At 40.8% G+C, this 13,196-nt stretch overlaps 1 protein-coding gene across 9 annotated transcripts in view; it reads right to left on the minus strand.

The window, feature by feature from the left end:
* The window catches only part of col11a1a (collagen, type XI, alpha 1a), a 93,709-nt gene that overhangs the window by 17,437 nt on the left and 63,076 nt on the right, over window positions 1–13,196 (minus strand). For all 9 annotated transcript variants that reach the window (XM_061713884.1, XM_061713883.1, XM_061713882.1 and 6 more), the window contains 13 exons: window positions 11,858–11,965; window positions 11,655–11,762; window positions 11,232–11,285; window positions 11,039–11,092; window positions 9,901–10,008; window positions 7,084–7,137; window positions 6,947–7,000; window positions 6,020–6,073; window positions 5,539–5,592; window positions 3,216–3,323; window positions 2,796–2,849; window positions 2,628–2,681; window positions 1,729–1,782 (listed from right to left, as the gene is read on the minus strand). In XM_061713884.1, coding sequence (XP_061569868.1) covers window positions 1,729–1,782; window positions 2,628–2,681; window positions 2,796–2,849; window positions 3,216–3,323; window positions 5,539–5,592; window positions 6,020–6,073; window positions 6,947–7,000; window positions 7,084–7,137; window positions 9,901–10,008; window positions 11,039–11,092; window positions 11,232–11,285; window positions 11,655–11,762; window positions 11,858–11,965 — 918 coding nt within the window. The remainder of the gene's footprint in view (window positions 1–1,728; window positions 1,783–2,627; window positions 2,682–2,795; window positions 2,850–3,215; window positions 3,324–5,538; window positions 5,593–6,019; window positions 6,074–6,946; window positions 7,001–7,083; window positions 7,138–9,900; window positions 10,009–11,038; window positions 11,093–11,231; window positions 11,286–11,654; window positions 11,763–11,857; window positions 11,966–13,196) is intronic.

The following is a 13,196-nucleotide window of genomic DNA, read 5'->3' on the forward strand; positions in this document are numbered from 1 at the left end:
TCTTAGAATATTCTGTATTCGAGAGGCAAATTAATATTATTCTCTGTGGTAGAAAGTAGTGGTCTGCTGCAGTCTAATAAAAAAGAATTAAAACAAGATAAGATTAAAGAAAAAAAAAAGTCTTCAGTACCACTTTTTTTCATCTAGAGGCAAAGGGGAATACATTTCCAGCATTAAGGGAACAAGATTAAATCAAATATGTGGCTGGGCACAAGTGACTCATTGAGATTCACTGGCAAAAGCAAAAGAAAAAAAAGAAAAAAGAAATATATTCAAAGATTGATTTAGGTTTTTGACGGCAGGAAACCAGAAAAGCTCCACGAATGACTTGCTGAGGAAGACTCGGAGCATCCTGGGCCTCCTGGTACCCCTTTGTGATTTAAGACCCGACACAATGCCGCATGTGCCCAGTTCATGCTAAATACGCAGAGTATACATGTCTATGCATAAGGGGAAAAAAAGCAATCAACCCCTGTTTAAAAATGCAGGACGAGTTTTTTTCCTCCCTCATCGGACGAGGCTTTGATGCATTTCTTTGAAAAGCAGTGAGTCACTTTAGTTTGTTGCTTTTCCTTTAAACTCGGGGGAATAGCTGCTCATTTCTCTGCAGACGTTAAATTTTGCATCATATTGGAAATATGTTAATTTCTTATTTTTGTTTGCATCTCTGACGTGAGCATTCAATAAGCAGTTTATCAGTTCTGATATTTCATGCAAACATTCCCGCCTCATAACGTATAGAAAGGACATTAGTTTGGTGGATGGAGTGAGAATGACAGGCCCATTCATTTTTAATGTGCTAAGACATATTTTTCTTTGCCTTCCTTACACCAGAGAACGAAGGCACAGCCTTGGAAACTGCAGAGGAGATGGTGAATGTGCGTTGTTTGGGTTTGGTCATTATGTGCGTTCATTAAAATACAGTAAATCATTCCCGTCTCAGTTTTAGTTTGACATGTTTATGCTGAAAACCACTCTGTGGGGCTCTGTCCTTGTCGAGCAAATGGATAAAAGACGTGACAAGATAATCACATCAATCTCGACATATTCAAGCATTAAAGCTTTTATTGTGTTGGTTTCTTTTTTAAGGGTCCTTTTTCTCTAATAAGTGCTTTCAAAGTTTACCACATCAGTGTTATGTTTTTGTTTTGTTGCTGCCGTCAGTCACACAGCCTCGGATCAATAACATGTCAGACGTACTATACGCCTGCAACAAGGGCAGAAAATCAAACCTGTGACTCCTTTTCCTTCTTTTCGACAGGATTTTTCAATTTCTTATTATGAAAAAAAAAAGATGGGTTTGTGATTGTTGCATCCTGGCATTCATTTCTTTTTAAAGTCGTTGAGATGGCTTTGTTTGGCAGACAACGTGCTGCCTTGACCCCCCTTAATCTCCCATGATGTTTCTTCCACTCTGCTTTTAATGATAAATGAATCGCTCCAGGTTCTCTGCCAAAATTGAGTTGTTGAGAGGAAGCTTCTGTGAGGCGAGGCGAAGCAGAGCGGGCCCTCGGCCAAACAACGCCCGCAGATGCACAATAACCTCATCTGTTTCAGAAAGCGGAACTAAGTCATCACTAAACCGACATTTCACACATCAGAACAATTCGGTCTCCAAGTAATCAAATGGACCCATCGGACTGGCGAGGCTCGGAGAATCGCCGGAGGCGGATCAGCTGCGTGAACGAGAACATGCTCCGCTGGAATTAGCCTTAATGAAAGACTTACTCTCTTTCCAGGTGGGCCGGGCGGGCCAGCTTCTCCGGACGGACCTGGAGGACCCTGGAAACAGGCAGAGAGGCGACACACGTGGCGTGTTGTGAGTGCATTTCCATCTTAAACAGTAAAAACAGTACTGCATGCTTCGTTGATATCTCCTCTCTGATCTCCTGCCCGACGACGGGGCTCGCAGCGCTGCATGATTCAATTATTGTCAAGTCTATCTTAAGCAGTCATGGCTCTCTATCATTTGTTTTGGTTAAAATTCATGATACTTAAGCTTTTTTCTGCTTCCTGTTAGGAAGACGGATCATTTAGATATGAATGCAAATAACTGAAGGATACATTTGTTTTCCTCTCAAGTAGTGAGGCCTTACTACGTTACGAGTCTGAACAAACTGACTGAGGAGATTGGCTCTGTTGTGGAGAACCTCTAGAGCTCATTAAAGAAGGATGCTTCAGAAAAAATGGACAGCACTACACAGCTTCTTTACACTGCAGAGATTCCTTCCTGCACACAGCAATAACGTACTACCATGACTAGATTATTGACGACTGAGGTTCTGCAAAATGTAAAAAAAATAACAATTTGTTGCACTAAAGCAGCGTATCGGTACTCGGCTTTCCTCTAATCTATTTCCACTCCGCACAAAAATATGTGGTAAATATCACAAAATAAAATGCTGCTTTGTATATAAATGACCTGCTCGCTCAACATGCAGCAATTATCTCCTCACAGGAGGTACGTTAGTGAAGGACTAACCCATGATGCATTGCTCACATTACGTGTTTCTAAAATGCCCCCTAAGGAAGTATTTAGAGGGCACAATATAAATCCACATGATAATAAGTGTAATATATGTATATACATATATATGAATATACTAAATGTAAGTGTCATAACTTACTGGTTGACCTGATTCACCATCCTCTCCCTTCTCTCCTGATTCTCCATCAGTACCCTGCAAAAAAGGGGTTGTAAAAATGTGAGTCTGACAATGAAAACCAGAGTCATTAACATTTTTTGATGTATGGATCTCCTGCACACAAGTTCATATGTTTGATCCCGTACTTACAGCAACACCGGGCTCTCCAGGGGGACCAGGGTCACCTGGGAATCCGACAGGACCCTTTAAGAGAGAGAAATGAGATGCATCAGAGGGAGAAGGAAATGTGAGGCTCTGCTAGTGAGACGTAATTTCTCTGGATACAGGTATTAATGACGTGGTTAGTCATTTAGACAGTGATTTAGCCCCCGTGTACCAGGTTACAAATTGTGAAGGTAATTTGACAGACTTAATGATGATGTTGCAAGTCCATGAGAAAAAGCCTCACTGCATCTCATTACCATGCAGGCATAAAATATAATCCCCCTCAATAAAAAGGCTCTAAAATCGGTGCTTGGATCAAATTGCCAGCCTTAAGGCTATGTGAGACATTTCAGCAAGTGACTGTGCAAGAAAAAGCCTCTTTTAAAGAACATTTGTCAGACTTACAGGGTTGCCCTTTGGACCGTCATCTCCAGGGGGTCCTTTGGGACCAGCTGGTCCAGCAGATCCAGGGGGGCCAGCTTCTCCTTTCTCTCCTCTCTCACCTTTAGGACCCTGGAAAGGTTCATTACATCCGTATCACAAGAGGCACATGAGGTATTTTTTAATTGTCTACACCACCTGGAAGGATGGAGACCGACATTCAGTCTCAGTGTGCAGGCTGAGCACCAGTGCTCAGATGAAATGATATAAAATAAACGAAATTCGTTCATGAAGTGGAGGATATGATGGTGCTCTATGAAGCTAACCCCATCTCAAAGCTGCAATATGCTCCATTTTGTAAAAATAAAACAACTTAACTCCCTCTTGAAAATAAACATGCTGGACGCATCTTTTATGTCTCGATAGCAGATCTGTTTACAAATCTGTTTAAGATCTGAGTCCCCAACTCCCACATCACATTTGTGGCACTCAGCTTTTCTTGTCTCTTTTATTCGTCCCGTGCTTTTTATTTTGTGTGTTGCAGTAAATGAACATATGCATGTACGAGGTGGACGAGCATTGTGTGTCTGTGCCAAAATGTGACCCGTTAAGGGACTCGGGGTTTCACATTTGATTTGGGCTGGTCATTACGGCCACTTGTGATATCACTGGGAGGATATTAAAAAGAAACAGCGGCACCTACGACTGGGACTTGAGCTGCACACTTACTTTGGAAATGTCAGTGACTCCAGCACATAAACGGGCGACGCGGAGGAGACATTACGAGCTCTTGTAATCATACTTCCCTGTTATCCCCACAGGAAATAGGGCAACTTTTCAATATGCACTTATATCTCCATAACACTTAATGATGAAGCATACAGGTACTAACAGATGCCAATTATAGGTGTTTAGTAAAAGATAAGTGATTAATTTGTCATAAATTCCTGTCTCGCAAAAACACTGTCTACCAAATGCATACAATAAATGAACATCATGCAAGAAAAATCCACAAAAAAAGAGGGAAAATATAGATGCGGCACATAGAAAAACTCTGTAAAGCCCTGAAAACAAAGTATTGTGACAAAAAAAGGATAAATCAGAGATGAAGCTGTACTCAGCTAAATGGGTCTCTGGTGTTTTTTTGATATCAAACTGCCTGATGCAAACATTGTTCTTTGGGACAAAAGCATGGGCTTATCCTCCTGGTAATTGTGTTTTAAGAGTCTGGGAAGAGACTCAATTTGGCAGGCCATGTGGACATGTGGTGCGAAGCGGAGGAGCCGTGCTGAGATGATCTACCAGCCTAAATGTGAGGAGTAATTACTTTTACTCTGATGAACACACAGTGCCACTCTGGAAGAAGAAAATAATATTTCCTGTTCTCATTAGACTGTATTTTGCTAAACACACGCCCCGTAGCTGTGCAGTCATGTTTCAGTTCATACACTGCCGTACATGTCTGTCTGATACTGTACATGCTGCTTATGGGACCTTTTATCCTGCAGTAGAGAGCACAAAGTCAGCTAAACCCAGCGTTGTGTACATTTTTAATGAGTACGCCGAGCTGGGCTGGTCTAATATATTTTCAAATGGGACTGGACAAATCGATGCTCATGCTGAGCTAAGAAGGACGATAAAAATCACTGGCATTCACACGACAGGGATAGTAATAAAAGATGGGATACAATAGTCGTAGGACGATACAGCTACTAGGGCTGGGCGATATTGACCAAAAGTCATATCTCTGTATTTTCTAGCTGAATGGCGATACTCGATATGTATCGATATTTTTTCTGTGCCATAATTGGGGTTTCCCCCAAAGCATTATAGCATAGCATCTCTGTTAGCTTCATTTTTTTCTGAGGCAAACCCTTAAAAAAAACAGTCAGTTTTAATACAAAGCCTTGTGCCAAATGTCACACAGGTTCCTTTATTAACAGAGGTCTGCACAATATCAAAATGTATAAAACAAATTAAATAAAAATAAACTGCCTGCATATATAGAATAAAAATGCTTCTTGAATAAAATAAAACAACTTTCCTACATAACAATTAAATTAAAATACACTGTGCAATTAATACAATATACACAGTAACAGGCAGACTTTTCCACTGAGGTTGACAGTTGTGCAAATAAAACATTTGTGCAAATCTCAAATAAAACATTCAAGTCAATATGTCACAAAATAAGCTATATCAAAATCATTAAAAAAAAAAAAAATAATAAAAATTCGATATAAACGATATTGTTTCGTACCATATCACGTTTGAAAATATATCTATATTAATATCTCGATATATCGCCGAGCCCTAACGGCTACACATATTAAAAGAGCCTACTTACGCCGGTTCCAGGCTCTCCAGATGGTCCCGGGTTTCCAGCCTCACCTTGCTCACCCTGCGGTTAGATAAATGTCAGTGTCTGTACAAATAAACCTTCAAGCTGATACACATTCAAGTAAATGATAAGGAGGAGATTTGTTTTATGTTATTTTTAATCGAATGAATCCATTTCTCATTAACTTGAATGGGCCGAGAACTGCAGTTGATTACTGAGGCGTTAAAAGTGCGTTTTAGATGCTTGAAGCTCTTCATGTTTGACACCTAAAGGTCATTTTAACCACTATGGCACAGAATATGGACTCAATAGTGCTTCAATCTGCATAAAGGAACTATTAATCAACCTTCAACCACTTTAAAAAGACAATATTTGTTTAAAAGCTACAATTCAGTGGAAAAAAAAGGTGAAATAAAGAGCCTGAGGCGATGACACACGCCACCCTGGGCAGACAGGACACCCTGCGGAGCCGCATCGCCACTCTTACCTTCTCCCCCACAGATCCCAGGGGGCCCACACCACCTGGAGGACCTTGTGGACCCTGCAGGAGGACATAAAGGAAGATATGAGCCACACGATATAACATAGATGAAGTAAAGCTACTGAGGAAATAGTGAATAGAGTTTCACAAATGTTAAAAATGCATTTCATGTATGTTCAGACATAAATACATAACAGTAAATGGCCTCAGCTGGTTATGGTGAGCAGTTTGCCAGCGGTCACTTTTGCGTAAACTCTTCCCATGGTTTCATTCCAACTCGTTTGTAAAAGTGACAGATCCACGGCGTGCCATACTTCATTCTTACTAAGGTTGAAAGGTGCAGCGTAAATGCTTTAACACAGTTTTCCCACATTCGTTTGACTTAGACACTAAGGAGTAGAGAATCTAGCCATGTGTACCCAATCTTATCATTTTTCTTTAATGTTTCTGTATCTAGTTATACTGTTTTTTCCCCCCCTCATTGTTATAAATTGTATCTGCTTTCCAATGCTCTGGATGTATGTAAATGGAGAAAGCCACTTCTCAAGCCCCTGGAGGGTTTTTAGGCTTTCTCCTTCACATTTCTTTCTACTTTTATATTGTGTTACAAATGTTTTTTATATGTGAAAACAAAAATAAACATAAACAAGGAGTAGAGAAATAAGTCCTGATACTGATTACCATAGGAGTAAGAAAGCTTAAGAAGCAGAAGCATTTAAAAGTTTTAAGACATAACCTGACAGATGAATGTGTAAAACCTGTCGGGAGTTAAATGAATACACTGTTCTTGTGCAAGTGTGTCTGTTAAAGTAAGTGCAGCCGTTCAGTCAGAGATGCTGTCAGACATGATCCGGACACGTTCAGTTGAAACCAGATTAATGGAAAGCTGTGCATGTCTGAAAAAAAGGATTTAGTTTCATTTGCCATACGTACATCAGCTCCACTGGGACCCTGAGGACCTCTGGGGCCAGGGGGACCGGGAGGACCCTGCAGGGGAGACGTAGTGTTACATGACAGTAGGCTTTTAGACGGCTGCAGGAGGACCTACTAACCACCGGTCTGGCTCTTACCATGGGCCCGACATCACCGTTCTCCCCCTTCTCCCCTGGAGGTCCAGGCAGCCCCTGAGGACAAATCAAAGCAACAATGTAACATGCAAAGAGACAGTAATCTTGTTAAAACAAGGTGCTGTTGCATTATTAAGAAACAGTTCTTCTAATGGCTGAAATTTGTGCAGTTAAGCGTATTCATGACTTGCTGCTCGAGATCCAAGCTGAGATTTGATTTGATTGCTTGAATTCATTGCTGTAATACTCTAAATATTGCATGTATTTGTGAGCGAGAGCATGCATAAGTAAATCAGTGTAAATTAATTAAAATCCATGTTTTAACTACTGGGGTATTATTTGTTTGATAAAATATTCAAGAGGAATATTCAGAACAAGGCGAAGAATAAATCTGCTTAATGAAAAAAAAAAAAAAAGACTGATGTGTGCAGACGTTTTGGACAAGAACTATATCCGATATCCCCACATTTAACGTCCGAGAGCAACATTGGAGATTTCAAGCCTCCTCGCAAAGGCAGAGATGTGGGTGTAATGATTTTCTTTTTGCAATTCCGTCCCCGTCTCTGCAAGCGTGCCAGAAAAAAATCCTCATCTATTGTTTGCCTCCGTTTTCGCAGTCAGTGACTTGAACATCTTCGGTCTCAGGTGCAGGCTTTAATCCAGCTCACTCATGCATGTTAAATGAGCAGCGCGGTCAAGACCTCATGCGTGTTTGATCCCTGACATTTCTCCCGGTAATTGGCGTGATTATATTATCGTGGCTTGTTTTCTGGGTGTCTGCTCTCGAGCTGGAGGCGCTGTGTCATCAGGTGGAGCCTTGCAAGAAAAGGCCATCAAAGGATTCATTCCCCTACACATGCTAACACCAGATTAAAAAAAGAAGAAGCCTAAAAAACAACAACAACTTTGTTTATGTGCATTGCCCTTTCTGTAATTGTGTGTGTGCTCCTTTTTCTTAAAGTATCATCACCAGCTGTGTGTCGGCTCCTTCCATGCTGGGAAATATCATCTGTGTAAAGGTCTCCTCTAATCTTAACATCATTAGCAGTGGTACTAATTATGCACCCGAGTAAATGTGCTTGATGAGGAGGAGACTATTGGAGCAGGTCAGTCCATGCAATTAATGGAAATTGTGATGGGAACTGAATTACTCCCAATTAAAAGTCCATTGAACACAACCCTGCTGAGACAGAACAGCACCTTGAAATGGTGATCAAAAGCCTGCATAATTTCATCAAGACAATGACCCTCGTCTCTGTGGTAAAACCTCTAAAGTACGGGGCTTAAGAAGTTGATTATTAATAAACGTAAAGATAATTACAAATAAAAAAAAAGATGTGCAGTTTGTTTTATATGCACTTTTTTGTAAATTACCCTAATTTGCATCCTCGTGACTTCAGGTGGATCAAATTTATGGTGCCATATCACAAACAGACATGTAGCATTGATCGCGTGGCCGTAGCGCTGCACAGACGGCACAGGTGCTAATGAAAGATGGATGTTGCCCGAGTAGAGGTGAGAGGTGTAATCATTGCACTTCTAAGACCGGTCACCGTGCCATGCTCTGCACATCCAATTAAAGCTGCATAGGCAGCTGTGTAAGCATGAATTTGTGTCCACCTTTATTTCCACAGCAGCGTGGCGGAAGATGAAAGTCGGGGTTCGGCTGAACCGAGCCGAGACAGCCAGCTGATTCATTTGCATTCTCTATCAAGTCTTCGTTAGATACTGCTATTTGTGTCAGAAACGGCATAAACGGCTTTAACTTCTTCTTTTATCTGTTAGGTTAATTATATTTCCCTTGCACTCTACATGTTTTTTGAATGCCATTCGCTAGGGGCATGTTAAATACTTAACTCCCCTCCCAAAAGGATATTATTGCATGATGTGGTGATTATTGAACAGTTCAGTGGGATCAGCATTAACACGGCAACAAGACAGACCATGAACCATAAAAGTACTGTACTGTATATATAGTATATTTAATAAGAAGTGATGTGCTGGACTCTACTGGCCCTTTCAGGTTGTTCCCCATCTAAAGAATTGGACTCACCTGCTATCCATATCTCCCCAGAAAAAGCTGGGAGCAACTTTTAAGAGTCGTTGCATGTTAAAAATGGGTTTCTTCCTCTAATATATATATAATAATGTCAATGTAAAGCACTTTGAATTACCTTGTGTTGAATTGTGCTATATAAATAAATTTGCTTTGCCTTGCCTTGCTTAATATGATGGCAAAAGCGATGGCAGAAATGGTATCTCTTAACAGGAAACGCATTCAAAGTGAAGTGGAAGACTAGAGTCTCGAAAGCAGCTGGATGGATGTATAGTATAGACATGTATAGTTGCAATAGTGTAACGTTCATTAGGGCCGGCCTGAGGCTCGTCAGTGACTCCGGCGTACGTTACCTAGAAAAGTGCACACCATCTGGTGAGGAATATGCTAAACTGGACAAGTTGTTTCTAGACAGGAAAATAAGATAACTGTCATGTAATCCTGCTGTCTCATTTACAGTAGTTTTCCTGCAGATAGTTGAATTAAAGGGTGTAAAAATAAAAAAGCATTAAGGACCCTGAGGGCAGAACGTGTCTTGTCTGCTGCATGCGTCATGTAAATAGTTGTCTTTTGGACTCAGCTTCTGCTCTGCTCCTCTTGGGACTCATGCAGTGTTGCATCAGTGAGAATACAGTATGTATTAATTGGGAAACTGAACAGGAACAGTTCATTGTTTACTCGTTGATCAACCATATAATTAGCAAATGAAAATTAAAGACAAACTGTAATTTGACATCAGGATTACAGCTGTTTATGTTACAAACCTGCAGACCGATTGGGCCAGGTGGTCCAGGGAAACCTCTGGAACCTTCATCTCCCTTCTGTCCAAACATACCCTGCTGACCTCTGGGACCAGGCTCTCCATCGGCTCCCTGGGAATCAAAATACACATATTCAGAGGTGTCAAGTAACAAAGTACAAATACTTCGTTACCTTACTTAAGTAGAAATTTTGGTTATCTATACTTCACTGGAGTAATTATTTTTCAGACGACTTTTTACTTTTACTCCATTTTCACTCAATTATCTGTACTTTTTACTCCTTATATTTTGAAAAACAGCCTCGTTACTCTATTTCATTTCGGCCTTTAAAAAAAAAACTATCCAGTTAAATTGCTCCATCCGGATAGAGTGAATTTGGTTGTGGTTGTTTCAGATGTTCTTGTCCAGTTTTGTTCTTACATCCGTTCCCTCAGATTCCTGCAACTAAACTTGGATGTACATTCCAATAAAGGTTAGGATAAATGATAACATGCCTCTGAAGTTCGACTTTTTGCACCATTACAATACTTATAGGCAACTAGTCATCATATCTCCTGCTCTCTGAAACACATGTTAATGCTCAATAGTACACATATATGCTTCTTTAATATATTTGCATTATACTAAGATGCATTCATTTTCAATGGCTTTTGTCCTTAATGGCTTTTTTCCCCCTTACATTACTTTTACTTTTATACTTTAAGTAGTTTTGAAACCAGTACTTTTATACTTTTACTTGAGTAAAAAACTTGAGTTGATACTTTAACTTCTACAGGAGTATTTTTAAACTCTAGTATCTATACTTCTACCTGAGTAATGAATGTGAATACTGAAGACACCTCTGCACATATTAGTTGTAACCCTCCAATAAAGCTTCCCTGACCATAATTATACCATGGTATATATATATATATTTGTTTTAATGTTTTAATATGTTTCCAAAAGACTATTTGATGGCCCTCCACTCACCTGACTTTGGATATATAATCTAAATGTCTGTAATTCTTAGTGACCCAGAAAAGTATTGAAGAAACTTTGTGGTTTTAAAACAAAGTTGGCCGTTTTAGCTCCCATATCTGCCTCCAAGTTTGAGATGTTACTGAAGCTCAGAGTTCTTTGCGTTTTGGACAGTTGTACTTACGGCTGGACCCGGGGCACCGATGGGACCTTGGAGACCAGCTGGTCCAGGAGGACCCTGAACAATGTAACACAAGTTAAGTTAAACACAGCGTATAGTTGACATGATGGGTTATATTTGGACATTTCTGTTGTAAAAATAGGAAGCTATTGAGAATAATCCATAAGTAATATAGGATGTGTGTGTAAGTACCCACCTGCTCTCCCTTGTCACCCTTACTTCCTTTCTGGCCATGCTCTCCAACCTCTCCCTGCAAAAGAGAGGAACACACAGTCACGCTCTCAGATCAGCTTTCCTTCTTCTCTACGTGTCAACAGAAAGCCATTTAGTTTCAGACAAACAGGCATCACAGCTCTGTATGGACGTACAGGTGTGAAGATGTCCTTCTGAAACTGATAGTATTCTTGAGGTGATTGATAACAGCAGGTGAAAACCGTGTTTCATTTCTGCTACAGGTGTTCTGCTTTGTGTTTTTGTTGGGGAAAGGCGGATGCTCGTTTTTGTCACTTATGCCCTGCATGTAAACGTGAGGATGCAAAGTGATGGACATCGATGGAAAAGTAGTTGTATCAGATAGAGCACAGCATGACAGGGTTTCAAGTGAATCTGGCTGACGAACCTTGTCACCGTCCTCCCCAGGAGGGCCCTGAGGTCCAGCAGGCCCGGGCAGGCCGACGGGGCCCTGCACTCCATCCCGACCAGCCGGACCTTGAGGTCCTTTTTCACCCTACAAGAAAAGGAGGCATTTGTTTTTACAATTCTCTAAGAGTGGACAAATGCATGGTTATAAAAAAAAGATTAGGATAGAAAAAAAATACTCACAGGTGCACCTTTCTCTCCAGCGGGCCCCGGGGGACCTTGAGGACCAGGTCTACCAGAAAGGCCGACTGGACCACCTGGACCGGAAGGACCCCTCTCACCAGGAGAACCCTTTCAGCATGATAAAGATAGAGACATGCTAGAGTACAAATAAAAACTAACAAAAGAAATTGTAGACCCATCTGAGTTGTGCTGCTAATGGATCAAAACAAAAAAAATAAAAGTGAAAAAGTAGCAGAAACACAATAACAGGTGGCTTTTAAGTTTCAATGAGGTGCTGTCACTCTTTAAAAATGCATTGGGCATAATGTGCTGTCAGAGAGCTGATGTCTGCTGGCTCTTTACTGCCTCTTTCCGACACAAGCAGACAGCTATCACCTATCAATACCTACTGTAGAGACAAGAACCCGTCTAAATCCATAAAACATGACGCTGAATGGCACCCTGCTTCCATCTCAATCTGGCCTCTGTTTACCTGCATGAATACCAATTTTATGCGTCCAGAAAGATATGTCCTTATCAAATAAAAAGGGAAAAAAAATGTCATTATCCTAGGATGTGCACATAATGAGTCACCCAGCCGAAGATTTCAAATACACACTCAAAGAATCGTAAATTGCACTGACGTAAAGAATGTGCATCTCGATTATTTGATGTAGTTAGTACATAACCTTTATTTCTGCGATGTCCCCGTAATTATAGCCGTCTACACTATGTATGCATATAATATGCAAATTGTTGACAAAGTTTTAGACACAGCCTCATCACTTTAAAGTGTAAAGCATGTGGTTGTGGACAGGAAGTAATGACTGTAATCATTTTCCAGGGCTCTAATAAGTGTGGTGGGGCCAATACGCCGCGCATATTCCTCTCAACAAGTTTAATCTCAAGCATGTATTAATTTTCTACACCCACTTCATACTGCTGGGGGTCACGGGGAGCTTATACCAACTTTCATCAGGCGAGAGGAGGGGTCCTTTCTGGACAGGCCTCCAGTCCATCACTGGGACACAGAGAAACCTAATATGCACGATTGTAGACATCGCACACAGAGGCCAGAGTGAGGCAACAGTGCACCTCATTTTTTAATCTGCCAAGCCTTTAAAGGAGCTTGAGGCAGGATTGAGGCAGGATTTATGAAAAAAATTCGTATATGTTTTAAGTTTTCTAGTAATAATGTCAGATGAAGCGTTCTAAACCAAAAAGAATGATTCCTCTAGTGTATCTCTCCGTTGCCTTGAACAGGCTGTGTGCTGCAAAATGTGCTGCAATTCGGTCCCGAATTTCCCGCGCTGTCCTGCGGATGTGACGTCACATGACGCTGCATGCACGTTCTCCCCGT

Source organism: Cololabis saira, chromosome 22 (genome assembly GCF_033807715.1).
Source record: "Cololabis saira isolate AMF1-May2022 chromosome 22, fColSai1.1, whole genome shotgun sequence".
NCBI lineage: Eukaryota > Metazoa > Chordata > Actinopteri > Beloniformes > Belonidae > Cololabis > Cololabis saira.